This window comes from Dasypus novemcinctus, chromosome 9, assembly GCF_030445035.2.
Source record: "Dasypus novemcinctus isolate mDasNov1 chromosome 9, mDasNov1.1.hap2, whole genome shotgun sequence".
NCBI lineage: Eukaryota > Metazoa > Chordata > Mammalia > Cingulata > Dasypodidae > Dasypus > Dasypus novemcinctus.
Window position 1 is genome coordinate 40,548,821 of NC_080681.1, and position 27,706 is coordinate 40,576,526.

The window sequence follows — 27,706 nt, forward strand, 5'->3', positions numbered from 1 at the left end:
AAGTGGTTAGTTTTCATCATATCCTGCCCTCACAATACCATGTGCACATACATATTGTGTGGATATTTTTTGATGTAATGGGAGTAAATTTGGGTATTTTTGTGAGCATAAAACTACTTATTAATTTATTTAGCAAATATTTATTGAACATTCACTATGTGTCAAATACTATTTCAAGGGCTGAGAGTAGAGCAGTGAAAAAAAATTCCTGCAATAATGGGGAATTTTGGTGATACTCTTAGGACTTAATGACGATCTCAGAATAGAAACAGGACTTTATTGCAATGTTTCACAGTTCAGACAGAAAAGAATTTTTGTTAGCTAATAGTCATTTCATACCTAGGGCTGAAATTTTCATATACCACTTTTAGTCATTGATAAAAACCAAATTTGATCTTTTCACTGTTTGAGACCATTTATCATTGAAAAATTATCTCTATAGTCTTTAAAAATTATTTATGTAAACATCAATATTCATTCATATTCAGGAATGCAACCTAAATAATTCTTTAAAAAAATTTTTTTTATTTGAGAAGTTGTGAGTTAACAAAACAATCATGCATACCATATGGGATTCCCATACATTGCCCACCACCAAAACCTTACATTGTTGTGACACATTTGTTACAAATGATGAAAGAATAGCATCATAATATTACTGCTTTTGTCCATAGTTTATATTTGGTGTATTTTTCCAACAAGCCATCCTATTATTAACACTATGTATTAGTATTGCATATTTGTTATAGTTCATGAGAACTATATTCTCATATTTGTACTGTTAACTGCAGCCCGTCATTCACCACGGGGTGTGCCGAGGTACACAGTCCCCTACCTTGTACAATCCATCCAAAGTGAACATTTAGTGGCTCTCTGTGTCATCATAGAATTGTGTTGTCATCAGCTCACACAATTTCAGAACATTTTCATTAATCCAAAAGAAAAAATACCATACCCCCTTATATCTCCCCATTATTGACCCTTTGCATCGATATAGTACCTTCTTTGCCATTGCTGTACCATATTAGAATATTACTGTTAACTATAGTCTATATGTTCCATTAATTACATTTTTCCCATGTATCTCCATATTCTCAACACCTTCTAATGGAGGAACATTTCTGTATTTGTAATATTAACCACAATCATCATCTACCACTGAAATCACTGTGATACAGTCCCTAGATTATCCTCTGACTTTCTTCCCTTTCTTTTTTTCAAAGATTTATTTCTATCCCCTCCTCCCCCAGCCCGATTGTCTGTTCTTTGTGTCCATTTGTTGTGTGTTCTTCTGTGTCTGCTTGTATTCTCATTAGGCTGCAATGGGAACCGATCCTGGGACCTTCTGGAGTAGGAGAGGAGAACATTCTCTTGTGCCATCTCAGCTCCCTGATATGCTACATCTCTTATTGTTTCTCCTCTGTGTCTCTCTCTGTTGTGTTATCTTGCTGTATCAGCTCTCCACGTGGGCCAGGACTCCTGCATGGGGCAGCCCTCCTATGCAGGGCAGTACTCTGCGTAGGCCAGCACTCTGTGCAGGCCAGCACTCCACACAGGCCAGCGCTCCACATGGGCCAGCTTGCCACACGGGTCAGCTTACTTTCACCAGGAGGCCCTGGGCATTGAACCCTGGACCTCCAATGTGGTATACAGGAGCACAATTACTTGAACCTAATTTGCTTACCTCTAGCTTTCTTTCAATTGACAGTAACCTCCCTAGATTACCCTTTTCATCCACAATCACATTTATAAATCAGCAATGTTGGTTGCACTCACTATGTGTTATCATCAATTCTAACTATACAGAACTTCAGTAATCCTTCTTCCATAAAGTTATTTGCTATTGTAGATACATAAATATTTTTCAAATGACTTGCATAAACTCTGATTTTTTAAATATACCAAATAAATTTGTAGCACTCTCTTAAATTGGATTTTTAAAAAACCTGTAAGTATAAATATGCATCTTCTTTTTATATTAAAAATTAATAAATGGAGCTTTGAAAGATAGGAGATAGTATATTCATTTTGATTTCCCTTTAACAACTCAATTAGAATTAATTAACTCAAGTCATTAGGACATTTATAGGTTTGCACACTTATTTTTATATACAAAGAGTTTCAAAATTGACAATGAGTATAGTAAATTAAATTCTACATATTGTAGATGTTTACCAAATATATATAATATTGAATTTTAGTTGTAATAAAATTTCTAGCTTAAAATATGGATAAAATCACAGCTAATCCCCAAACTGGCAAACTGATTGCAGAAATTTTGATACCCAGAGCAGGGACACAGGATTCCAATTGGGGAATAAACTTGGTTACATGTGCAATATTAGAAATTTCTGAGGTCAGGTTGGCTTCATGGATGGCTTGGATTGCAATGAGGATTTCAGTGCCATTTTCTATTTTAAAAGATTCTGGTTTAAATTCAAAAAATTCTGTTTTTCCAGCCTCTTTAGGTATCAGATTAGAAGTATTCACTAAAGAAGCACTGTCAAAATCTTCTTGGAGTTCCAGGGAAAAGTTACTTATTTTTATAACATAGCAGTCAGCTGGAAAACAAATATATGTGTTTGTTGTATGTATATATGCATTAAAATAACTAAGATACCTTACTTCCATCACATTGCCTTACAATGCACACTAGGTTTTAGTTATGGAAATCCTAAAGGTGGTTTCTATTTGGTAATTACATGCTTGCTATATTAAGAACAAGCATGTGAAAAGTTTTCTATCTAGGGCTATTGGATCATAGAAAAAACTAATTGAAAATCTTATAATACTAAGAAACCTGAATCTAGATTTCTTTTCAGAACGTGAAATATAAAGAATGGAATTCACTTTTTAATTCAGTACAAAAAGCACAATTCTGTTCAAGGAGTATAATAAAGACATCCAGTACTCCAGGTCTCATTAAGTAGAGAGGTGAAATAATAGGGAAGGAGAAGAAGAGAGAAGATAAACAGAATAGGATAAAAGAATAAAGACAAAGAGCAAAAGGAGGCAGAGGGTCTGGGTTGTGTCCTAATTAAAAATATGCTCAGGATATGTCAGGGAGAGGATTGTGAAATGGAGTAGGGAGCTCCAGACCTCAGTCCTTCCACCAGAACAGCTTTTAAACAGGCAGGAACTGTCTGAAAAACTATGTGAAACTACAGCAGCCAGAATACTACAGTATCCAGGAGAGAATGTGAGAAAGAGGCTGAAAAATTATGTTAAGAAATAATAAATTTCTCTCTCTGTGCAGTGGTTTTGGCTACCAGTGCCCATTCCTCACTCTCGTGATAGGCTGCTGTGGTGTCCAGCCCCTGGCTAGCTTGCTGGTGACAGAAAGGGACATAAAATTCTTCTTCCCCAAGACCAGGGTGGTCATAGCTGCCCAATGATCATGGCTTTTGATTAGTGACTTCAGATCACTGGGGGCCCAGTTCTGAGGATGGGCAATTGCTTTAACACTCCTTTTCCCCAGACAAAAGTAGTGGCAGCCATTGTTTCAATGCAGCCTAGACAAAAGCCACAGAAGAAGAGACTGAAAGTTGCTATACTTCCTCAGGGCTGTGGAGGACAGTTAGTTGAAGGGTTGCATTTGCTGGGCAGGCCAAGAAAGCCCAGCTTTGGAGAGCCATGGAAAGAGCTCTTGGCATCCTTCCCTAATCCCCTCTCCTTTGAGGGTCTTACTTTGGCTGGGAAAGACTGACTTGGTAAAGTCCTCTCTGGTGTGCTCCTCCTTATAGAATTTGCCCTTCAGTCAAAAGCAGCTTGAGACAGTGAAAGGAGTGTAAGAAACTGTAAAAGCAGACAGTCTGGGGCAAAGGCTTGCCAGCTTCACACACACAGGAGAGGGAGGTCTGTCTCCTTGGAAACAGAGCAGACCACCAAACTCATGTAAGCAGGGAAACTCCAAAACAATTAAAAAAGCAAAAGCCGAGAACAAGACACAGGTCCAGAAAGACATGGAAAACACTGCACATTACATTTACCTAGGGAAGTTTTTCCTAACATAAGGGATGAAACTCAAGAAAATCTTTGTCTTATCACCAGCTGCTTCTAAAATTAAGAAACAGACATCTCAGGAAATAAATTCCAGATTGAACATTTTAAAAATTAAATTATAAAGTGTGTAAAACAAGAACACAAGACAAAGAAACAAAAACAATGGCCCACCCAAAGGAGAGGATAAAAATACAGAAAACATCAAAGAAATAGACCAGAATATTGACATATAAACAAAACCTCTAAGAAGGTCATCTTAAAAATGCCCAAGGAGATGAAGGAAAGAAAATGCATAGAAAGAAAACAAAGGATATCAGGAAAATATTGACTGACTAGTGTAAGAATCTTAGAAAAGAGATAAAAATTTTAAAAAGGAAGCGAACAGGACTACTGGAATTTAAGACCACAATAACTGAAATAAAAAATTCCCAGGAGAGTTTCAAGAGCAGAAATGGGGCTGGCAGAAGAAAGAATCAGTGATATTGAAGACAAGACACTTGAAATGAGTCAGGCTGAGGAGCAGGAAAAAAAGAAATATATAAAGCAAAGTAACCTAAGACTCCTCTGAAACCCATCAAGCATCGAAATATATGCATTTTGGGAGTCCAGAAGGAGAAGAAAGAGAGGGGCAGAAGGAATATTCAAAGACATAATGAGGGCAAACTTCCCCAAATTAGCAAAAGATGTGACTATGCACATCCAAGAAGCCCAGAGAATACCAAACTCAATAAACATGAAGAAAAATGCACCTCATTATATATTGACCACACTATTGAATGCAAAGGACAAGGAGGGAGTTCTGAAAGCTACAAGAGAAAAGCAACATGTTATATACAGGTGAGTTCCAATTAGGTTGTGTGCCAGTTTCTCACCATGGAGACAGGAAGGCAGTGGGCTGAAATACTTAAAGTGTTGAAAGAAAACAACTGTCAACCAAGAATTTTGTATCTGGTGAGACTTTCTTTAAAAATGAGGGAGAGATTAAGACATTCCCAGGAAAACAAAAACAGGGATTTCATCATCACTAGACAATATTAATGGGATTTCTTCAGACCAAGGAAATGGTGCTAGAAAGTAGTTCAAAATACCATAAAGAAATAAAGTCCTGGAGTAAAGGTAACCACCATTTGGGTAATTATAATGTAAGCAATTATTGCAGTATATTGTTTGGTATGTAACTCCACTTCTTCCTACAGGTGCTGAAATGCACATGCATAAAAAGTAATGGTAAAGCAATGATTTTGGGCATAGAATGTACCAAGATATACATGGTAACAAGTATAAAAAAAAGATTGGGCTCAGAGGGATATAAGAAAAGCATATATGTGTGCTATTAAAGTTAAGTTGGTATCAAACTAAATATGATTGTTATAAGTTTAGGATGTTAAATTTTAACCCCATTGTTACCACAATGAAAACATATGAAAAATATATCCAGATGGAAAAGAGAAGGCGCTCAATATGGTACAATACAAAAAATCAAATAAATATAAAAGTAGGCATTAACAGAATTGAGGAACAAAAAAAGGTGTAAGATTTACAAAAGCTAAATAGCAAAATGGCAGACGAAAGTACTGTGTTATCAGTAGTGACTTATAATGTATATAGATTAAACTCTCCTATCAAATGACAGAGATTAGCAGAATGGGTAAAAAAGCATGACCCGACTATATGCTGTCTGCAAAAGACTCAGCTTAAATTCAAACATACAAGTTGATTGATAGTTAAAGGATGGAAAAAATATACAATGCAAGTTGTAACCAAAACAGAGCTAGGGTGGCTATACTACTATCAGCTAAAATAGTCTAGGTCAAAACCAGTTATGAGGGTCAAAGATGGTCATTACATCCTGATAAAGGGGATACTTCAACAAGAAGATGTAACAATTATAAATTTGTAAGCACGTAACAGTGGAGTCTCAAAATATATAAATATTTCTGACCCTGCTGAAATAAAAATGAGTATAAGAGGATACTATGCACAACTGTATGCTAATAATATCTCAACAAACCAATTGCTAGTAAAGAGATTGAATTATTAATAAAAAATCTTCTATATAGAAAAGCCCAGGACAAGATGACTTCATAGGGGAATTCTACTACATGTTTCAAGAAGACTTAACTTCAATTCTGCTCAAATTTCCAAAAAATTGAAGAGGAAGAAACTCTCCCTAATTCATTCTATGAGGCCAATATCACCCTAATACCAAAGCCAGATTATGATATCGCACACACACAAAAAAGTACAGACCAATATCTCATGCATTAGATACAAAAGTCCCCCAAAAAAGTACTAGCAAATCAAATCCACAGCACATTAAAAGAAACACCATGGTCAAGCAGGATTTATCCCTGGTGTGCAAAGTTGATTCAACATAAGAAAATCAATTAGGGAGCAGATGTAGCATAGTAGTGGCATGCCTGCTTTGCATGTACTAGGTCCTGGGTTCAATACCTAGTACCCCTTAAAAAAACAACAACACAAAAACTAGACAGTAAAGTCCTACCATGGTTATCTCTGGATGGTGGGATTAAACAAACAAACAAAAAAGAAAATCAATTAATGTAATACCCCACATTAACAGAATGAGGGAGGGAAAAGCACATGATCATTACAATTGATGCAGAAAAGGCATTTTGACAAAATCCAGCATTTCTTTTTGATAAAAATATTTAGAACACTATAATAGAAGAAAATTTCCTCTATACAATAAAAAGCATATATGAAAAGCCCACAGCTAGTGTCCTACTTTATGATGAAAGACTGAAACTCTTCCCTTTAAGATCAGGAACAAATTATGGATGCACACCACCACCATTGTTATTCAACATTGTATTGGAAGTTCTTGCTAGAGCAATAAGGCACGCAAAAAAAATAAAAAGTATCTGAATTTGAAAGGAAGCAGTAAAACTTTTCCTATTTGCAAATGAGATTATCCTATATACAAAAAATCCTGAAAAATCCACAAGAAAGCTCTAGAGCTAATAAATGAAGTCAGCAAAGTGGCAAGGTACAAGATCAACACCCCAAAATAAATAATGTTTCCATACAGAAGCAATGAACAATTGGAAGAAGAAATCAAGAAAAAAAAATTCCATTCACAATAGCAACTAAAAGAGTCAAATATTTAAGAATAAATTAACAAGGATGTAAGGGACTAATACAGAGAAAACTACAAAACATTGCTAAAACAAATCATAGAAACCTGATAAATGGAAAGCATTCCATGTTCATGAATTGGAAGACTAACTATGGTTACGATGTCGGTCCTACCCAAAGCAATTTATAGATTCAATGCAATCCCAATAAAAATTCTGACAACCTTCTTTGCAGAAGTGGAGAAGCCTATCATCCAATTTATATGGAAGGGTATGGGTTCACAAATAGCCAAAGCCATTTTGAAAAAGAATGAATGTGGAGGATTCACACCTCCTGATCTTAAAATTTATTATAAAGCTACAGTAATCAAAGCAGCATGGTATTGGCACAATAACAGTCATATAGACCAGTGGAATCAAATAGAGATCCGAAGTCAACCCTCACATTTATGGCCAAGTGATTTTTGACCAGGGGGCAAAGACCATGCAATTAGGAATTAACAGTCTCTTCAACAAATGGTGTTGGGAAAACTGGATGTCCACTTGCGAAAAAAAAAAAGAAAAAGGAGGAACCCTACCTCATATGTTTTACAAAGCAAACTGAAAATGGATCAAAGACCTAAATATAAGAGCAAGAACTAGTACAAGTAGGAGTAGAGATAATTTCTTAGGTATCTAAGAGTTTGAAGACTCAAATAAAAATGAAAATGAAAATAAAAATAAAGTGAATGAATGAATGAAACTGCTTGAGTACAGAAATACTTAGAAAAAAATTTCCCTGTTAGGGCGAAAACAATACAACAGAAAGCTGCTAACTCAGTCGTCTCAAAGTAATTTCTAAAACAGTTCAAATTATGAGAGGCAGTTTAGCACAATAAAGTCTGACAAGACTGGGTTCTAATTCTAGCCAAACTGCTAAACACCAAAGTAACTTGGACCACTTAGTTATCTATTGGAACGCCAGGTTTTGTGTCTGAAAAAAGGCGAATAATGGCCCATAAGTGACACTTTAAATATTATTTATAAATGGGACACTAGCAATATCTTAGTAAATGAAAGTAAATGATTTAAGATAGTTTAAAATGTGGTACCACACTTACCTTTTCCTTTATCAAGACTACTGCCAGGAGCCGTCCATGAAAGCTGAATATGCTCTCCTTTAAACTTAGCTATAAGGTCTGTAATTTTCCCTGGTGGGAACTCATGAGCATGACCACCAGGAGGAACTCCTGATACGGTGAATGACTCTCCAGAGGTCAGTCGACTGAAGTCTTCTACTTCAGCTTCTGCCACCTCATCTTTGAGTTCTGGTCTGGGTGGGTTCAATAAAATTTTACCTACCGAAAAAAGTAATTTTGTGACTTTTAATATTGCCATGTCTATTCTGGACCTTGTCAACTCATCTGGCAGCTGTAGATGGTTAATATTGATTGATATTGATATTGTTATTGATTGATAACAGATATGGAAAAAGCAAATTTTAGTGGAGAAAAAACTTGTTTATGGTGTCTTTTTAAAATTGATAGGGAGACATTATGCTATGCTAAAAGTATCTTTTTACCTGTCAGTCTCTACTACTTGGATGTAAATTTTTTGAAGACAAGGTTTATGTCTTATTTATCTTTGTAGCTCTAGAATCTGATGCAGTGCTTGCCACACAGGAGGTGCTCAATAGTTTTTTATTTTTTTAAATAAATTCTTGATATCAGTTTTATTTATTTTTTAAAGATTTATTTATTTATTTCTCTCCACCCCACCCCCCACCCCAGTTGTCTGTTCTCTGTGTCCATTATTGCATAACTATATACTTAGGCTTCCCATATATGTTATATTTTCAGTGCTTGTCATACATAATTTACCTAAACAACTGACGCATTTCTATTTTGATGTCACTTACCATTTTCGATGTATCCTGGTGTATACAGAGCTTTATTCTGTAGTCGTCTTAAACTTAGCCGAGCCATGTTTTTTCTTGCTTGGGCATGCACTTTTAAACTGTATCTACCATTCCCATGGTAATCTGTAAAATACCTTGAGTAGATGCCATCATTCTTGACAGTATCAGCACCTTGATATTGAAATGTAAAAATTAGCCACCCAACAAAGTAAAAATGGCATTTACAACTGTTTGTGAACACCAGTGATGATGGCGATTTGGGAGATGACATAACAGGGTTTTAAGTACACGAACCATAGCACTGGACTGCTTGGGTTCGAAGCCTGGCTTAGTCACTTCCTAACCCTGTGATTCTGGAAAAGTCTATTCGGGGAGTAAACATTCAGTTAATATTAGCTATTATTTTTATGAAGGAAGCCTATCAAAAATAAGGAAATTATAACTAAACTAGGAAAAACATGTGAAACACTGACATTAATGAAAATAGAAAAAATTCCATGGAAAATTAAAATTGTTCGTGAAGATTAAGACTATGACTTGTTAAGATAACTGAGTAAAAACTAAAACATTAAAATTAAATTTAACTCACTTTAAAATATAATTCATTAGCATACATAGGAAATCTGACTTCTAAGTCATTTGACTCTAGTTGGATTATATATTCAGTGGAATTGGATGCAGATTCTTATTACCTGCACCATTGTCCCAGAGCTCCAATGTTACTTGTTGTCCATCTTCTGTTTCTATAGTGGCTGTTACATTGATTCCCAGAACAGGCAAAAATCCTTGACTCACTCGTGCGTAAACAATCATTGGGTTGGGGTAAAGTGCTGTATTTTGACTCATGTGAGCAGTTATAATCACTGGGAGTGTGGTAGGACTTCTTGCTCTAGAGGTCACTGTTACCGTTAGCAATTGAGAATTGGCATGGTTATTTAGAAGACTGTAGGTCCAAGTGCCTGTCTGAAAATAAAAAAATATCTATTTAAGAGTTTTGGTAATATTCTCTTTGGAATATAAAATTATTTAGAAATTTAAGCAGAGTAATCTTAATGATATTTAATACTCAATTTTACAAACTAGTAAATAGTATGGGTATGACTCTTTAATTATTTTCTTTAGCTTCTTTTTTTATGACAGATGCTCTGTTTTAATGTTGGCAATGTGTGTGTTTTCTTTTCTTCTTTTTCTTCTTCCCCTTCCTCTTTCTTTCCTCCTTCCTCACCTTCTTTTAGAAATCGATAATGCCTGGAGAATATAGAATATATTTACCTCTGCAATACCTGGTATTTGAAGACGGGCAGAATGAATATTTAGCTTATCTTCTTTGAAATCTGAGGTTTTATATTTCTTTCCTTTTGGATCTTGAAGAAGAATTTCTGGTTTTTGTATTGTCCATGTGATGACAAAAAATGTGTCATTTCCAATTGTGCTATCCACTGGCACTGTACCATTTATCCATTTCCCTCCTGTAATCATTAAGGCTTTACTTTCCAGCTATTGCATAAATAAAAACAACAAACACATTTTAAAAAATCCTTTTTTTATTATACTTAATAGAATTTCAAAGTTTAGAGTAATTTTAAATTTCTTTTATAATATTTCAATTAAAATAATTAAGAATATTTTAAATAACTGTGCAAATAAAAAGCATTTATAATTATAAAGTATAGAATTCAAACAAAAAGGTAGCTATGAATGTCACAGAAAAGCAAACTCAGGAAGGATTTTTTCTTTTTGCACACCGAAATTTTTTCAAGCAAAGGAGTTAGTTCTTAGAAAAGGAAAAGTTGGTATTTAAGATAATATAAATTTACTACAAATGTGAAAAAGCAAATAATTTTCCTCATATACTAACCTGAATAGCCTGCTGAGAGATGGTACCACTTCTAGATGAAATTCTACTGAAAGCATCATTAAGGCCATTTATATCTTTATTGGCATAAAAACGATATCCTCCTAAAATGAAATTTAATTTTATAATATTTTGAAATAATCATCAATATACTTTAAAATCTATTTTTAAGTTTCTTTTTTAAACCCACAAAAGATGAATTTCCCAGAATCTTAAGAACTGTGTCCAGATGGAATCCTGCAATAACTTAAACTTTGCTCAAAATAAGTAAGAATAAAGAAAACTTTAAAGAACAGGTCAATTTTTATTGTTTTTATAACAATCAATCACCAGATATAAATGCCTGCCACATTATTAAAGCTGGTCTAAGCACTAAATAAGATTATAAAAATGAAATTGAAGATAGTTTTTCTGAATTACCTGCTTGTTTTCCAATCGAGTCTATGCGATACCAAAACAATTAGAGAAAGACAGTTTAGGAAAAGTAAAAAGTGATTCAATTCAGAAAATGAATATATAGGAGTTAATGAAGAGAGAGATTACTTGGGTATGAGGAGTTAGGAAATAATGGGTTGCAGAGGGAGATAAGGGAAAGAATTAACACAAGTGATTGTTGCATATATACCAATCAATACGTATTTATTTAATTAATAAATGGCAGAAAGACCAGCTGGGACGTTACTGAAGTAGCCCAAGCAGGAGGTCATGTAAGCTAAATTACTTTGTGGTAGTAGGCCCAAATAGAAAGGGGAAATTCAGTAAATATCCCAAACTAAGATTTAGCAGGATGTGGTGAGGCAAGAACAGGGTAGGGTGGTTGGAAAGATTGCTGAATTGGTAACTAGGACTCTAACTATAGTCTTGGACAAATAATTCCTCCTCTCTAGGCTTCCATTTTCTCATCTATAAAATAGGTTATGTCTGTATCTCTACTATTGGACTGAGCAGGACAGAAACCGAGCAAAGATTTCGGAATTACAGTTGAGTAGTCCTCAGCAACTATGGAGAAGGAAGTTTCAATTTATTGATATTGGCAGAAATTTGGGGAGGAATAAATGAAGACAGCAAATGTTGAATATTAGAAGAAGCTGGTACATGAAGAAAGGAAGAGAAAGGAAGAGAGAGAGGGAGGGAGAGAGGAAGGGGAAGGGAGGGAGGGAAAAGGAGGGAAGATATTAATTTGAGAGACAAGGAAGGGACAAAAGTGGGTTAAATTTTAGGACAGGGAATTTTTGACCAGATTAGTAGTTCAATGGGAAAGAGGCCCTGGAGTGCAGGAACACATTTTCTATCCAAACTGTATTCCAAAGGTTTACCAGTCATATTTGAAAGAGTCTCCAGTTCTTCGGCAGCAGAAGGTCCCAGAGCAATGGTGTGTATGATGGCACCGCTTTGTTTTACCTCCTCAGAGCATGAGCTTATAGTATTATCTTCTCCATCTGTTAGTAATATGATTTCAGAACCAGAAGTACTGTGTTCACTCTGAGTAATTGCCTAATAATGAAAAGCCAGATTATTGATTACAGAATATTCTATCTGAGTAAATTTAAACTATGAATAAACTTGTTCTTTTCTTATTCAACCACTCCCTGATGCAACTCAACCACACTCAGAGAAGCTTCAGCTGTGAACAGCCGGACAGTAGGAGGTTCTCCATAAATAACTTTCATCGATCAGGTTACAATATTATCAAACAAAGAACCCAAGAAGTCATGACCCTTGTTCAAAAGTAACTAAACAACATAAAAAGCAATGATAAATGGCAAATGATATTTAGATAAACATTTTTATTTTACCTGGAATCCTGCTTTGAGTCCACTGCAAATTGAAGTTCCACCACTAGCAATTTGAGGCAGGTTAGCAGTGATCTTTTGGTGATCATTATCATCAGTTATTTTTGTAAGATTGTTTTGGATTTTAGCAAAACTTTCAAATGTGACCATCCCAACAAAGGATCCTTTTTCAATAATTTGAATCAAGTACAGTTCTGCTGCTCGATTCATTCGAGAGAGACGATCTTCCTGTAAGAAAAAGATGTGTAAACAACTCCCAAGACCTGCAAATCCTGAGAGATACAGTATGATGAGAGGTAAGGTTTTTCCTGAGCCTTGAGCATGATGATAATTGGTTGCTCTATTTAAAAATTTAACCCCATTTTATTATAAAGAAAATAAATTAATTAATGAAAACAAATTTATACTTGAAAGTGCCTTAAAATATATTTTATTTAACAATTTTATATTCAGGAATGTCTCCTAGGGAAATAATTCAGACATGCATGCAAATGTGTTCATTGTGGCATAGTTTTAATAAGAAAAAGTTGAAAATCTCCAAAATGCCCAAGAAGAGGGGATTGTTTGGCTAAATTATAGTATGTGCATATGACCCAACCATTAAAAGTTTTGTTGTAGAAGCATTTTTTAAAATGGGTGTGTTTAAGTTATATTATTAAGTAAAAAAAAGAGCTTATGAAATATTATATAAAATATAATAATATTTTTGAAGGGGAAAACAAATATGTGAACTACATTAAAAAGCCTAGAATGACATGTGATCAGTGATAATTTTAGTTACCTTGATGCTAGAATTATGGCTTTTATTTTTCTCTTGTTTATTGAAATTTTTTTTCTAATTAGTTGGAACTGAAGTTAAGGCATAAAAATTATCCATAATCCAACAACTTTAATATAATAATTAACTTTAATTTACTATTTTATGTACTAGTACTTGTCCACATAAAATAATTGTACTGAAATTAATTAGAATAATAAATATATCTTTTATTTAATTTACTAGAACAAAACTTTAAATTATATTCTCTTATCTTAAATAACTTAATTTAGGAAAACTAAATAATAACTTCCTTACTGTGCTCATGCTTCCAGATTTATCAAGTACCAAACACACTACTCGCTGTTTGGTCTTGAGCAGTGAAAATGTAGGAAAAGGTGGAGGGTTCGTTCCTGTCATTGGAGATGTATTATTAAAATCATGTGAGTCCATGATTACATCCCATGTGCTTCTGCGATTGCACATTTTGTTTTGTAGGTTTGGAGCTTCCTTATTGTGTGTTTCTTCTGTACAAAATTCAATCACCTAGAAAAAAAAATAGAAAATGATATCTCTATAACTGGTAAGTCTTTACCTTCCTTTCCAAATATGTAGTTGGCTGCCATATACATCTTCCACAAATTTTTATCTTCTGACAATTAAAATTTCTTAATAATCTAACATTCTGACATCCATTTTGCATTATTGAATGAGGTGGAAGCAAGGTAAAGTTATTGATATCTGCTGGAAACGTTTTTAGTGATTTTTTTTAGGTAAAGGTAAATCCTGACAGTGGGGAATGGTGGCAACTGGTGTAGTTGTTAAAGTGAACTTACTTTCTCTTCTAGATGATCAGGGGCTCAAGCTATGAGTTCAGTTTAGTAGAAAAGGGATAAGGTTTATGGTAATTTCTAGCTAACCCTAAGAGTGGGGTAGACAATTTGACTTTCTATATTTGCCTAAGCACTTTCCATCTTTTCATAGCTTACTGAAAAACTTGAGAGCAGATGTTATTGCTCTCAAGCAATAACTGGCCTGTTATTGGCTCTGATAAACGTTTTGACATAAATTAATACTCAAAAAAATAAAATAAAACAAAAAACCCCACAATGAACATGAAGGGAGAAAATGAGGAAATGAGATTGCTTCTCTTTTAGTGGTAAATGGTAAGTTGTAACCAATAATTCTGCCAACTGTTGATTCATTGCTATAGAATCTGTAAAAATTCTTCAAGTTTTGAAAACTTTGTAATTTAGAAAAAACCCCCATAAAATAGTGTAGCATTCAGTAAGGACTTCATGTCACAGTCAACCTCAGTATATAAGAAGTACTTTCAGTATTGTCACTTTTTAAAAAATTCCCTTCCAACAAATCATCTCCCAGTGTAAGCTCAGATTTAGAAGAATTAAATTATTAAAGTTGAACGCCTTTTACCTAAGTTTTAAGAGTTTGTTTTCCTTCCAATATGGTTCTGATTTATATCCCTTAAATAGGGTTGTGTTAATTGAGAGAAAGTGCAAGGCATAATCAAGGAGATGATTCATGATCAAGTCTTGCTGCTGTGAAATACACATCAAAACTGCTGATATAGTGCCTACAACTGAAAGCGAGAGGATTGCATCCAGTATCCATGAGGAATCTGAGCCTCCTCTTGACATAGAGGTGCAATGGACACAACCAATCCAATGTCCACAGAGAAAAGGTGGCATTGGAGTGGGAAAAGTGGACATGGTGGCTAATGGGTATGGGGAATGGCAGGAAGAGACGAGATGCGGAGGCGCCTTTGGGACTTGGAGTTGCCCTGGATGGTGCTTCAGGGGCAATCACCGGACATTGTAAATCCTCACAGGGCCTACTGGATGGAATGGGGGAGAGTATGGGCCATGATGTGGACCATTGACCATGAGGTGCAGAGGTGCCCAGAGACGTACTTACCAAATGCAATGGATGTGTCATGATGATGGGAATGAGTGTTGCTGGGGGGGAGTGGGGGAGTGGGGTGGTGGGGGTGGTGGGGTTGAAGGGGTCCTCATATATATATATTTTTTTAATGTAATATTTTTACAAAATCAGTTTAAAAAAAAAACTGCTGATATGAAATCCCTGCCTTTATTTACAGCATTCAGGTCTCATATCACTTTCCAACTGCTGTCCCTGCCCTCATTATCATCACACTCCATCCTATCTTTCACAGTTAGAATTACCTTCCTGAAAGAACACAGCTGATCATAGCACCAATTGAATGTGATATATAAAATCTAAACACCTTAGTTTGTAGGTCCCAGTTTCTGGTTTCTCATTTCCTGCCTCTTGCCTACTTTGCTTCTACCACTCTAAAATTCTTCCTGGCCTTAGAATATGCCAGGAACTACCATATATGGTCTCTGCTAACACAAAGGGTAATTTTACGCAAATTGGAAAAAGGCACTCCTTTCTGAAGTTTCTTACTGCTATTTGTCTAAAAATTGTTCTAATAAATATTAAAATCTTTAATGACTATGAAGTGCACAATTTGGGCAATGTTCAACTTGTACAATCATGCATGGTAGCCCTGCCTTTCTCCACTCTTCGCTTTCGTAAACCCATTTCTTTACTGAGAATACCTTTCCTCTTGTTTGGCAAATTCATATCCATTTTAAAAAATTCCTGCTGAATAGTCATCTGTTTAGAAAACTTTTTCTGACCTTGAGGTAGAGATGGTAGCACTTGGTTTATAGTTCTGTAATATCTCTTCCTACTTTGTATTTCTTGTGTCTCTACCTTTCTCCTTAAACTGAGTTCCTCAAAAACAGTTATCTTTAATTATTTATGTATTTTCAGCTACTAACTCAGTACTGGGCATTAAATAGAAATAATGAAGTTTACTGGAAGGAAACAATGGAATTAAACATTAAATATTTCATGCTATTTCTCTCTCAGGCCTGAGCTTATTCCCTGGGTATAGAAGATATGCAATATATTTGATCTATGTTATGATAATTAGGAGTTAGTTATTCTGAGCAGAATATATGATTAAAGTACAGATTTCTCTCTGAGGCATGTCTTATATAATTAGTTGCCCTCCATATTTCAGCTATATGATCTTCATTATTGTTTGTTTCCCAGACAGGCAAGCATGAGTTATTTCCTGAGAGTTAAGTGCTCTTGGATTTTTTAACTTGGAACAGACAGTACATATTCTGATTATCTTCTTGGAACACATGGTCTGATAACTATTTGAAAACTGAACTCTTTGGCTAGCCTTTGCTGCTCCAGATACAAGTTAAGCTTTCCTGAATCTTGGACCAAGTATTTCCAGAAGGGGGCTTTGTTAGCCTGGAAAACAACTTCTACTTACATATCTAACCTGGGTTAGTTCAAGAAATCATTGTCTTACATGCAGTGGAATACTACTGAGCTCTAAGAAGGAATACATGTAATAACATGGATGAATCTTGAGGATCTTATGTTGAGTGAAGCAAGTCCAGGCATTGAAGGACGAATACTACATGACCTCTCTGATATGAAACAAGCAAACAGAGCTGTCTTAGAGAGCTGAAGACTGGAAGATAGGCTTAAAGGAATTTGGGGGGGAGAGGAAAGTTGCAAGTTGATGCCTACATGGGTTAAGTATATGATAAGCCGGAGGCAAGTATTTGTACAGGGAAGGGATAAGATGGGGGCACAGGGATACCTTTGGGTGGGGCTTTGTGGGCTTGAGGGCGGTTGGGATTGGGAGGATGGGTCAGAACCCAAGGAATTGGGGTGAGGGTTGGGGGAAACCGTCGAATATGGGAGAATGTCAGGTATATGGTTGAAACTAAACTGTTGAGAAAACTCTTTAGAAAATATAATAAGGAAGGATCACATGTTTAAGGTGCTTAAGGTGGGGGGCATCTGGTACAGGGGCAAGCTTCTAGGGAGTATGTGAGTGCTCATTTTGTCATAGTGTGTTATATCATTGGGTGGAGACCCATTCAATGAGTGTGAAGGTGTACCCACATCCTGGGGAGACCTGATGTTCCCAAAGAGAGAGAATTGTGTCTCTTGGGAGGATTGCTGACTCCCAATTAGTTAAGACAGTCTAGTATGTTAAGCCCTCAGCATTGTAGCAGTATCAGGTAAATCTGGTCCCTCAATTAGTGAAGATTGAGTGTCACGATGTGCCCTGAGGGAGGGAGAGAGAGGTATAGCATGGATGGAAGCAGGGCAACTGGGGGGCAATGGAGGTGCTCCACAAGATCATGCAATGATGGTCATGTCAACTTAAGTCTAAAGTGTATAAAAGTCTATAAACTAAAATGTAACTTATAATGTAAAACATAAGGAAACTAAAAATTTACAGTCGTAAATATAAATAATAATGTAAACCAAAATGGAATCATGTTTGATAGCTATGTTTCAAAATTTGTACATCAGCTGCAGCAAATATAACATAAACATGTAAAGAGATCACTGCTGGGAAAGGGGAAAAGGGCTTGATGTTGGATATCTGGGAGTCCCCTATGTTGTATGTGTGAATTACTGTGATCTAAAACTTTTTTGAAGATAAAATTAAAAAGTAGGAAAAAAAAAAAGGAAAGTATGTAGACACAGGAAGAAATGAAAGTGCCTTGCCACGTACATACAGGGCAACACCTATTACAGTGATGAAAGGCAAAATATTGGAAACAAAGATTTATAATATTTTTCATTTTATTAATACACCAATTTATTTTTACTTTATTTTAGTATTTCTAAATTACTATGTATTCTATTTCTAAACTTTAAACCCATCACTGTATTTCAATTTCCTATTAATTTAATTTGGCAATATATTAGGATTCATTGTTGAAGAAGTTTTGGACCACAGAGAGGTTCAACTATGGCAGGGGAGGAACTCTGGTGTGGATGTTATTGATGGGGGGCACATGGATGGGTGGAAGTTCTCCAGGGCATGTATAAAGGGAACATAAATATGTTAGGATATGTGTTGGGTATTTTTATAGTAGTTACAGTTACAAATGTCAACTGAGGGAGTGCTGAGTTCCTACCCGGGGGAGCTCTGTCACATTCCCCAATGGAACAACAATAAAACAATAATCCCCCAAGTGCAATGGCAAAGATCAACAGGAAAGGATGGTCCAATAATTAGCCCTTGATACTGATGACTTTGCTTAGGAGCCTATGTGCCTGAAATATGAACTAGGCCTAGAGCTGTAGGATGCCTAAGAGTTACCTCCTGAGAGCCTCCATGTTGCTCAAATGTGGCCACTCTCTAAGCCTAACTCAGTATGTAAATGCATTACCTTCCCCCAACGTGGGACATGACTCCTGAGGATGAGCCTCCATGGCACCAAGGGATTACTACCAATCACTAACTGGAGAAGCAACTAGAAAGAGATCTCGAATAAAAGGGTCAACTCAGACTAGCAGAAAATCTCAGCCTACATGTTTGATCAAGTGTTAAAAACTGCTCGTTGACCTTGAATAAAAGGGGGAAATGGCAAAGACAAATGAGTGCATATGGCTGTCTTCCAAAAAGAGTTGGGAGGTCATCAGAGGTGTGCACTTACACACAACTCAGCAGGACCCCAGAAAAAGCCAAAGTAGATACAACCCTAGGTACTGTTTTTCCTGAAGGCTCCAGAGATCCACAGGGTATATAGTCATAGCAGATGAATTTGGAGCTCTGTGTCATGTCAGTGGGCCCTACTTTGGAATTTGTGCTCCTGAGTGTGATGGAGCTGGACTCAGATGTGACTTTTCTACACATGCCTCTTCTGTCACTTTTACTGAACCTGTGGTTGGCACTAGGGATGGTGCATACTCAGGAGACTTAAATCTCTGGACTGCCCATATGCCAGCTGGGTCCTGAGCCTCAGCAGAGTGGTGACTCCTACTCTCTGATTCATTGGTCTTACCCAGGTCAGCTAACAGGGAGGTGAAGATGGTCAACCACCACACCAGGGAATCAAAAGTGCCTACAACTGTAAGTAGAGGAATTTCATCCATCATCCGTGTGGAATCTAAGCCCCCTCTTGATCTAGAGGTGGAGAGGACATCACCATCCCAGGGTCCACAGAATGGAGGAATATAATATGGACTAGAGTAGACTTACTGATATTCTACTGTAAAACTATTGTGACGAGTAATAGAAGAAATTTTAGCATCAAGGTGGAGAAAGTGGTCACAGTAGTAGCTGAGGCCAGGGAAAGGGTAGAAGAGATGTGATGTGGGGACATTTTTGGGATTTTGAATTGCTCTAAATGATATTGCAGGGTCAGAGCTGGACTTTATATATCCTCCCTTAACCCACTGAATATACGGGTGAGAGTGCGAACTACAGGGTAAACTATTATCTGTGTAGAGAGCAGTGCCCCAAAATGTGTTCACTGATGTGATGAGTGTGCCACAATGATGAGGGAAATTGTTGGTGTGGGAGGAGTGGGGTGGGGGGGTGGGGGGTATACAGGAACCTCTTATATTTTTTAATGTAACATTTTTATTGTGAAGTATATATCTTCAAAAAAATACAATTTACAAAAACGATGTGGTGGGGGGTGGGGAGTGGGTTATATAGGAACCTTTCATGTTTTTTGTTTTTTTGTGTTTTTTAATGTAACATTCCTTGTGCTCTATTAACTTTAATTTTAAAAATATATGAAAAGAAATCATTGTCTTTATTTTTACTTAAGCTATTCATCATTAATATTGCAAGATCCAGAACAATTTAAAACTTTATCAGGAAAACAAGTTGCTAGCCTTTTCCCATGGAAGTATTTGTTGCTAGTGATTTGGTATATTAAAAGTTGCTTCTTTGAAATAATTTAGTCTTACTACCTAGAGGGAATGTACTTTATTTTGATAACTTTGATGTTTCATATTTTAAAATTTCTTTTACACTTTTAGAAAATTTAATTAAGTAGCTAAAATGTGTTTACTTTAAGATTGAGCCTATCCAAGGAAAGAGATAAATGGCAATTACCCAAGATTTTTAAAAAGTAAATTTTAAAAATTAAAAATTTAAAGTTTATTTTGTGCTCATCTTATGCCAAGCACTGTGCAAATATTGTATTTATATTAGCTTTTTTTTGTTTTTTACAAAACTTACAACAGTGACCCTGTGAGTTGGGCATTGTAATTCCCGCTTAATGGATGAAATAACTAAATCTCAGATTTAGCAGTCTGTCCACAGCAACAGGGTTTGAAAATGACAAGAGTTTTGATATCAAGTCTCTCTGCCTCCAAAGCATCTAAGAACACTGAGTTGTATATATTTAAGCCAGAAATTTCAGGTCAGACATTAGCTTTGGAACTTGAATTATTGCATTATTTTAAAATTGGTTACAAACATTTATATTATTGCATTATTGCATTATTTTTTAATTGATTACAACTTTTTCCCTCAAGTCTCGTTTGTAGAGACACAGCTATATGTGCTATCATGATTTCACTTTGCAGTAGGTTTAGTTTTTTGGAAAATTTAAAATGGCAGTACTTTCCAAAGCTACAGAATGAATTACTTCAGAAAAGTAGTATAGACAACACTTAGAGAGGATTAAAAGTAAAGCTGTAGCTACACATAAGTCTACAAAAATCATATGAGTAAAGAGATGTTATAAGAATATTATGTGGCTCTAATGACAAGAGCACAATTCTACAACTGAAGACAAGGGACAGATAGTAAGAAAGGCTAGAATAATTTCCACACACTCCCTGAACACTGGCTGGAGAAAGTGGCCTCTAATTAATTGCCTGAGTAATTTCCCTCCTTTCTGTTGCTTCAGTTAATTTCTTAGGAGAAAATCCAGTTTTCCTAATTTATTTTTCTAAACGGCTTTTTGTGAGACTGGAAAAAGAAGGTACTTACAGAATCAAGATTTTGCATGAACATTATGGATTCTTTTGCAGTCTGGGATTTTTCTGGGATGAATCTACATTTTGCTTCATATAACCCTGTCTGTGAGTCACGTCGGCATGGCCTCGTTATACAGCTTCCCTCCTTGCATTCCTCAAAAATCACATTACTACCAGTGATATGAGTTGAACATCTATAATGAAAGAATTAGATTATGGTTATGTATGAAGATTAGGCAAATCACGAACAGAAATCAATACCCTAAAATCTTAGTCTCTGGGACAATTGTTGTAGAAAACGTATCAAATTTATTCCATTTCAATAAAGCAGACCAAATTTCCTGCCCCTATTTACCATGGACTTCAACAAGAACAGTAATGCCAGTTGTGTTTATTAAATATTCACTGCTCACCAATGTCATCAGTAAATCTATTATCCTTATGATCTTGAGCTAGGGATAATTCCTAACTCACAGGGATGTTGTGAAGATTAAATGAGTTAAGAGATACTGAGGAGATGCTTCTTATTGGGGAGGGGAGAGTCAACATAATGCTCAAAATCCTCTTAAATTTCCAAGTATGGTATGCACGGTTTTTGTGTTTACAGCATTTTACAATTTATATTTTGAGAACCACTGAGTTAGAATGAAGGAAGAAATAAAAATAAACCCTGCATGGAAATGCTTATACATTCAAAGCATTTGGTCTTTATGAAAATGAAGATAATTATTGCCAATCCCTTGCAAGGTATGGGAACAGGGTACAGGTAAAGGATTCTAAAGAGTTCCTATTAATTTGAAGGCTCATACCCGTTCTGTATTAATATTAAACCTCATAGCATTAATCCATATTAATAAAAATGTTTGCATTGCAAGGATTAAGGGAACTGGTGAGCCACATTTTCCACATCTCCCAAGCCTGTAAGTTAAATTCACACAATGAGACCCTTCTCAAAAAGTGCCAGGCACATAGTAGATGCTCAATAAATGCTATTTTGGGTACTTGTTTTTACTAATATATCTCTTTTTGTTTTTAAGATTTTTAAATTTTTAATTTATTTCTCTTCCTTACCCCCGCCCCCCTGCCCCCCCACAGTTGTCTGCTCTCTGTATCCATTCGCTGTGTGTTCTTCTGTGACTGCTTCTATCCTTATCAGCGGTACTGGGAATCTATGTCTCTTTTTGTTGTGTTATCTTGTTGTGTCAGCTCTCCATGTGTGCAGCGCCATTCTTGGACAGGCTGCACATTTTTCGCACTGGGTGGTTCTCCTTACGGGGCACACTCCTTGCATGTGGGGCTCCCCTATGGGGGGGACACCCCTGCATGGTACGGCACTCCTTGTGCGCATAAGCACTGCATGTGGGCCAGCTCATCACATGGGTCAAGGAGGCCCAGGGTTTGAACTGTGGACCTCCCATGTGGTAGGTGGATGCCCTATCCATTGGGCCAAGTCTGCTTCCCAATATATCTCTTTATGACAGACATATCTTACAAGGAAATTCATTCAGTTTTTATCGATTCATCAAAATTTTGTTGTTTGATACATTGTTTATATTTTACTTCCTCGGTGCCAGACCCCAGGCTAAGGGATTAAAAAATTCCCAAATCTATAGTCTTCAAGAATATTAAAGTCTAGTGGGTAAAATAAAATTAAATAGATACTTACTGCCCAGTGAGTTTCATTTGGGAGAAACCTATGCCTGTGCATTTAGGAGCATTTATAAGACCATCAAATCACACAAGAAGGGAGAAGAAAGATTTGGAGTGAAGAATATTTAAACTGAGACTTGAAGGATGAAGGGACATTGTCTGGGTAGGAGTGTGTGGATGGAGTTAGGCAGGATGAGATTGGGAGGAATAAGTGTTCTGTGTAGGAGATACAGCAAGCACACAGGAAATGGGGAGAGGCATCTCTCTCTCATCCCTCTTTCCTCCAATACATTTTTTATCCCAAAAACTTATTTCCTATTATTTTGATTTTCATTGTTCTTCAACACTCTTTCAATGCACTATGTAATTGGTATTTTAAATTTAACTATTTAAACATTTCATCAATTTAAAACAGGGCCTTATCTAAATCCATATAGAACGATGTTTCTTAAAAAATCAACTTATTCACTTGTCCTTTTGAAGATTATTTTTTTCCTCTAGGATTGAGATTAAAGGAAAAGTAAAATATCTTTATCATGAAGCTCTTGAAGCTTAATTAATTTCAATGAAACAGATTCTCCTTAAACAATTATGAAGCAAGCAGAATTAAAGAGTGGGTGGGAACTTTAACTCCAATTCTCAGATACCTTGGGGTTTAAACTATAGATTCTTCCTTTCTCCTCTGCTAATAATGTATTTTAGTACAATCCCCATGAATCCTGAAATAATTCCCAATTCCTAGTTGATCTTGATTCCAGGTAGATCCCCACAAGTAGTGGGGCACATGCGTAATGGGGAAGGCTGGATATTGCAATTAACCATATGAACATTCATCCTCAGTGATGGGTTTTGTTTACCTGGTATAGAAAAAAGCTGTAAGTGAATAGTTCTGAAATTTGTTCAATACAATGATACCTTGTTGCTTCAATAGTGTTCCTTCTGGAAATGTAGAATGGCTGGTCCACATTATACTCATCAAATATTCCCCACCAGAGATGGGCCCATTCATGGACAAATACCCTGCCTATGAGAGAATGTTGCCACTTATTAGATATTATAATATTTAACACCTATGTTTCTGCTCTTAAAATCTTTAAAAATACCATTTATCACTGAGGTGGGTTGAGTTGTGTCTCCTTAAAAGACATGTTTAAGTCCTAACCACTGGTTCTTGTGCATGTGGCCTTATTTGGAAATAGGTCTTGGCAGATGTAATCTAGTTAAGATGAAGTTCTACTGCAGTAGGGTGGGCCCTAAATCCAAAGCCAATGACTGCTATCTTTATAGAGAAAGAAAGGGAGATCTGAGTTCAGAGGCACAGAGCAGAGGCATTCAGGGAGGAGGACCATGTGAAGAGGGAGGCAGAGACGGGACTGATAGTTACTTCTAGGAGCCATCAGAAGCTCGGAAGAGGCCAGGAAGGACTCTTCTCTAGAGCCTTCAGAGGGAGTGTGGCCCTGCCAAAAACTTGATTTCAGATTGATAAACTGTAGAACCGTGAGAGAATAAATTTTTTTTTTTTGTTTTAAGCCACTCAGTTTGAGATAAATTGTCATGGCAACCCTAGGAAGCTAATACAATCATGATTTTTTTTTTCCCCCAGTGGAAATAAAAACATGTATAAAATAGACATCCCTACCTCGGGGCCCGTAGATAAGCAAATTATTAGTCAACAGGAAGTTTGGAGTAAAATGTATATATTGTCCTTTTTCTCCACATTGTCCATACTGAAGTGTATAGGGATCTTCTCCATATTTCAGATAAGGATCAGCAACTATGACGTCTGCCTAAAATTCAGAAGAACAAACAAACAAAAACAGATCCCAAGTGCCATAGAAACAAGGGATTTTAGAAATAAGAATTTTTCATCTAAATCAAGAAAAGTTGTATTGCTAATTTAATTGCTAAACTAATAATAATTACTAAAATATTATGAGTAGCAATTTTTAAAAAGCATCAGGTAGGAAAAAACTGTTTAGGAGCTAGATAAAATAGCCTACCTGGTCATATGATTCTTGTTTTGGCATTAAGTACTCAGGTTTTGACTTCCAGGTCAATGGAATTAAAATGCTTACATTCCTGAAATAAACTCTTCGTTTGGTGGCATGAAACAGGTAAGTAGACGCTTCATTTACCATTTCCTGAAAAAATTAAGTGCTTTGTGGTGACAATTTTACAATGAAATGAACATGAAAGTATAAAACCATAAGTAGTAAATCTAAGATCCCTTTCTCCAAACATTTTGGCAAAGACTAGCAGAAAAAGAGATTCAATTTTATTGCATCCTTCATTGTAAGCTCCTCCCACTAAATGCTAAGATACTGCAAAACAGGCACCATGGCCTTTCATCTTTGTATCCTCAGAGCCTGGTACTTCGCAGTTACTCAGTAAACACTGAAATTAGAAAATGAATGAGTGAATGAACATAAAGAGAAAAAAATCCAAAGAAAGGGACCTTGCATAAATTGTAACATCCTCACTTAATATAACTTAATAAGATGTATCTTATCTTTCAAAAAATTACACATTTTTGAAGTTGATTTATCTTCCTAATTTTATTTGTATGTCAGTATAATAAAAACATTTCATATAGCACTTCCAATTGGAACGATATAAAAAAGACAATATATACTGAAGTGCTATATGAAATGTTTTTATTATACTGACATACAAATAAAATTAGGAAGATAAATCAACTTCAAAAATGTGTAATTTTTTGAAAGATAAGATACATCAAATTTTTGAATTTTCCATAATTGAACAAGTATGAACAATTGGAAAAATGACTGTATGAGATAATGTATATCTAGGGCTTAAACCTAGATCAGTTATTTAAACTTTAAAAAAGTAACTTTATAAAGATAAAATTTGAGAATCATTCTTGATCTTTCTGTAGATTAATTATTTGAAAAAATATTATTAGTTCAGCTTTTTAATAATTCACTAGAGGAATGACAAATACAATAAATATGTGAATAAAGACTCACTTGAATAAGCAAATGTTAATCTTGACTATTGAGATAAATACTACATAAATGAATACCTTCAAAGGAGTTTTGGAAAGTTATGAGAATTTTCTATGCTACTCATCTCATGCATGAATAGAAAATACTTATTGAAATAAAAATATGTGGATAAAAAATAAAAAACAAAAATATGTGGATAATAAAATTCTCTCTTACCTTTATGTTTTGAATGAGTTTTTCATTTTCTGGTACACTGGGGTTAATTGCAATAACAATGCCATCATATCCATTGTTATTCAAATTTACCATTGAGACTTTCACTCCAGGCAAGAGGAGCACGGCTAGGATCAGAGTAACATTCAGCCTGAACAGCATTTTTGCATGTTGCAATAAACCTTTTGGAAATGTAAGGAGAGTATTTATGTGTCTGCTTAACTCAATAATTTGACTCTAAACCAAAATATTTGCATAAATATAATACAGTAAATTACATCTTGGTGAACTTCCTCATTCTAAAGGTTTAGTAGTTAAGTAGCAATAGGATTTATGCTGAACACATTTATCATACTTTGTAAGGCAGCAAAGGCATTAGTTATTCATTCAATTGAACGATTCTTTTGAAGAGCTTGTTTTTGTAATTGTCTTCATTGTGGTGTGTTGGCAGTCATCATCTTCAAGTCTTATTAGAGACCTTCCAGTTCTGGGATCTGTTTACGGAACAGCACTCTGTGAATGGCTGAAGAACTAAGTGAAAAGCACCAGGAAAGAGTGAGTCAAAAGGACCTGTTTAGTAATAATAAAAAGAAAGAGTAGGAGTGGCGTTGTAATAAAGGAATATGTTTTTCTTTAAGATGGGAGTGCTACAAGTGCAGCGGTCAAGGACAGTTGTGGGTCAAGGGGAAGATGGGCTTTATGATTCCCTTGGGTGGTGACAATTTGAGTATTTCAGTTCTTTCAAAGAGTACTGAATGTTTTAAGTCCTTCTGTAACTTGAAAACTCAATACATTTCAGTTAAGACTTTTTTTGGAAGGAACACAAATCTGCCACTGTTCCTTAGCTTGAAAGCCGGGCTCTGGATTTAGATGAATCTAAACCTGAGCCTTGCCTTGGACACTTAACAGTCATGTGATTTTTTTGTTGAGTTGTATGACTCTTTTTCAGGCCTAGTTTCTCTTCTGTAATATGGGAATAATTATGGGATATTAGAAGAATTAAATGAGATAATCTATGAAAGGCACTTTACACATGGCTCCTGATATATACACACTCAATAAATGTTAGCCATTTTTATTAAACATTGTTACTGTATATATTTTATAATATTGTGAATAGAAAACTCACTGTAAATTTCTGCTGATTAAACCCTATGCTTTCATTTGCGTCTTGTGTAAAAACTTAAATGCAGTCTTCAGGTGTTCAGTTGCGGAATGAGAAGTCCCTGAACCTGCCTGCGAAAGACTGGAGGGTGAACTCTCTACCGGGGAAACTATAAGCTCTTTGGAATACCCTTTGATTATCGCCATCTGTTTACAGTAACCTATCCTTGAAGTTCAGCTCAGGTGTGATCGCACCCCTGAAATCTTCCCAAATTATCACATTAGGAGTAATCTTTCTTTCTTTTGAACTTGTTTGAAACATTTAATATACACTGTCATTATTGCATTTGTTAATGTAACATAGTATGTCCCCCCTACAAGATAGTAAACTCATTGGAGGCAGGGTATATATATATATATTTCTGAGCTTAATTTTTCTAAACTGCATTTTCTTTACCTGCAAAATGAGGAAAGAAATATCTAGAGAGAAAGAATGTGATGGTTAAATGAAATAATGTGTGAAAGCACCTATTGTAGGTACTTAGTAGACCTT

General features: G+C 35.6%; 1 protein-coding gene across 1 annotated transcript; it reads right to left on the reverse strand.

Moving 5' to 3' along the window:
* Window positions 1-505: 505 nt before the first annotated feature.
* LOC101425100 (calcium-activated chloride channel regulator 1-like) lies at window positions 506-26,211 on the reverse strand. The gene is made up of 14 exons (XM_004480907.3): window positions 26,053-26,211; window positions 24,871-25,011; window positions 24,510-24,657; window positions 23,786-23,894; window positions 21,234-21,414; window positions 13,721-13,948; window positions 12,649-12,873; window positions 12,169-12,346; window positions 10,856-10,956; window positions 10,270-10,494; window positions 9,690-9,960; window positions 8,998-9,168; window positions 8,201-8,437; window positions 506-2,561 (listed from the first exon to the last, which is right to left on the reverse strand). Exons 1-14 carry the CDS (start codon window positions 26,209-26,211, stop codon window positions 2,221-2,223), a joined length of 2,715 nt encoding a protein of 904 aa, XP_004480964.1. The 3' UTR covers window positions 506-2,220.
* Window positions 26,212-27,706: the final 1,495 nt, after the last annotated feature.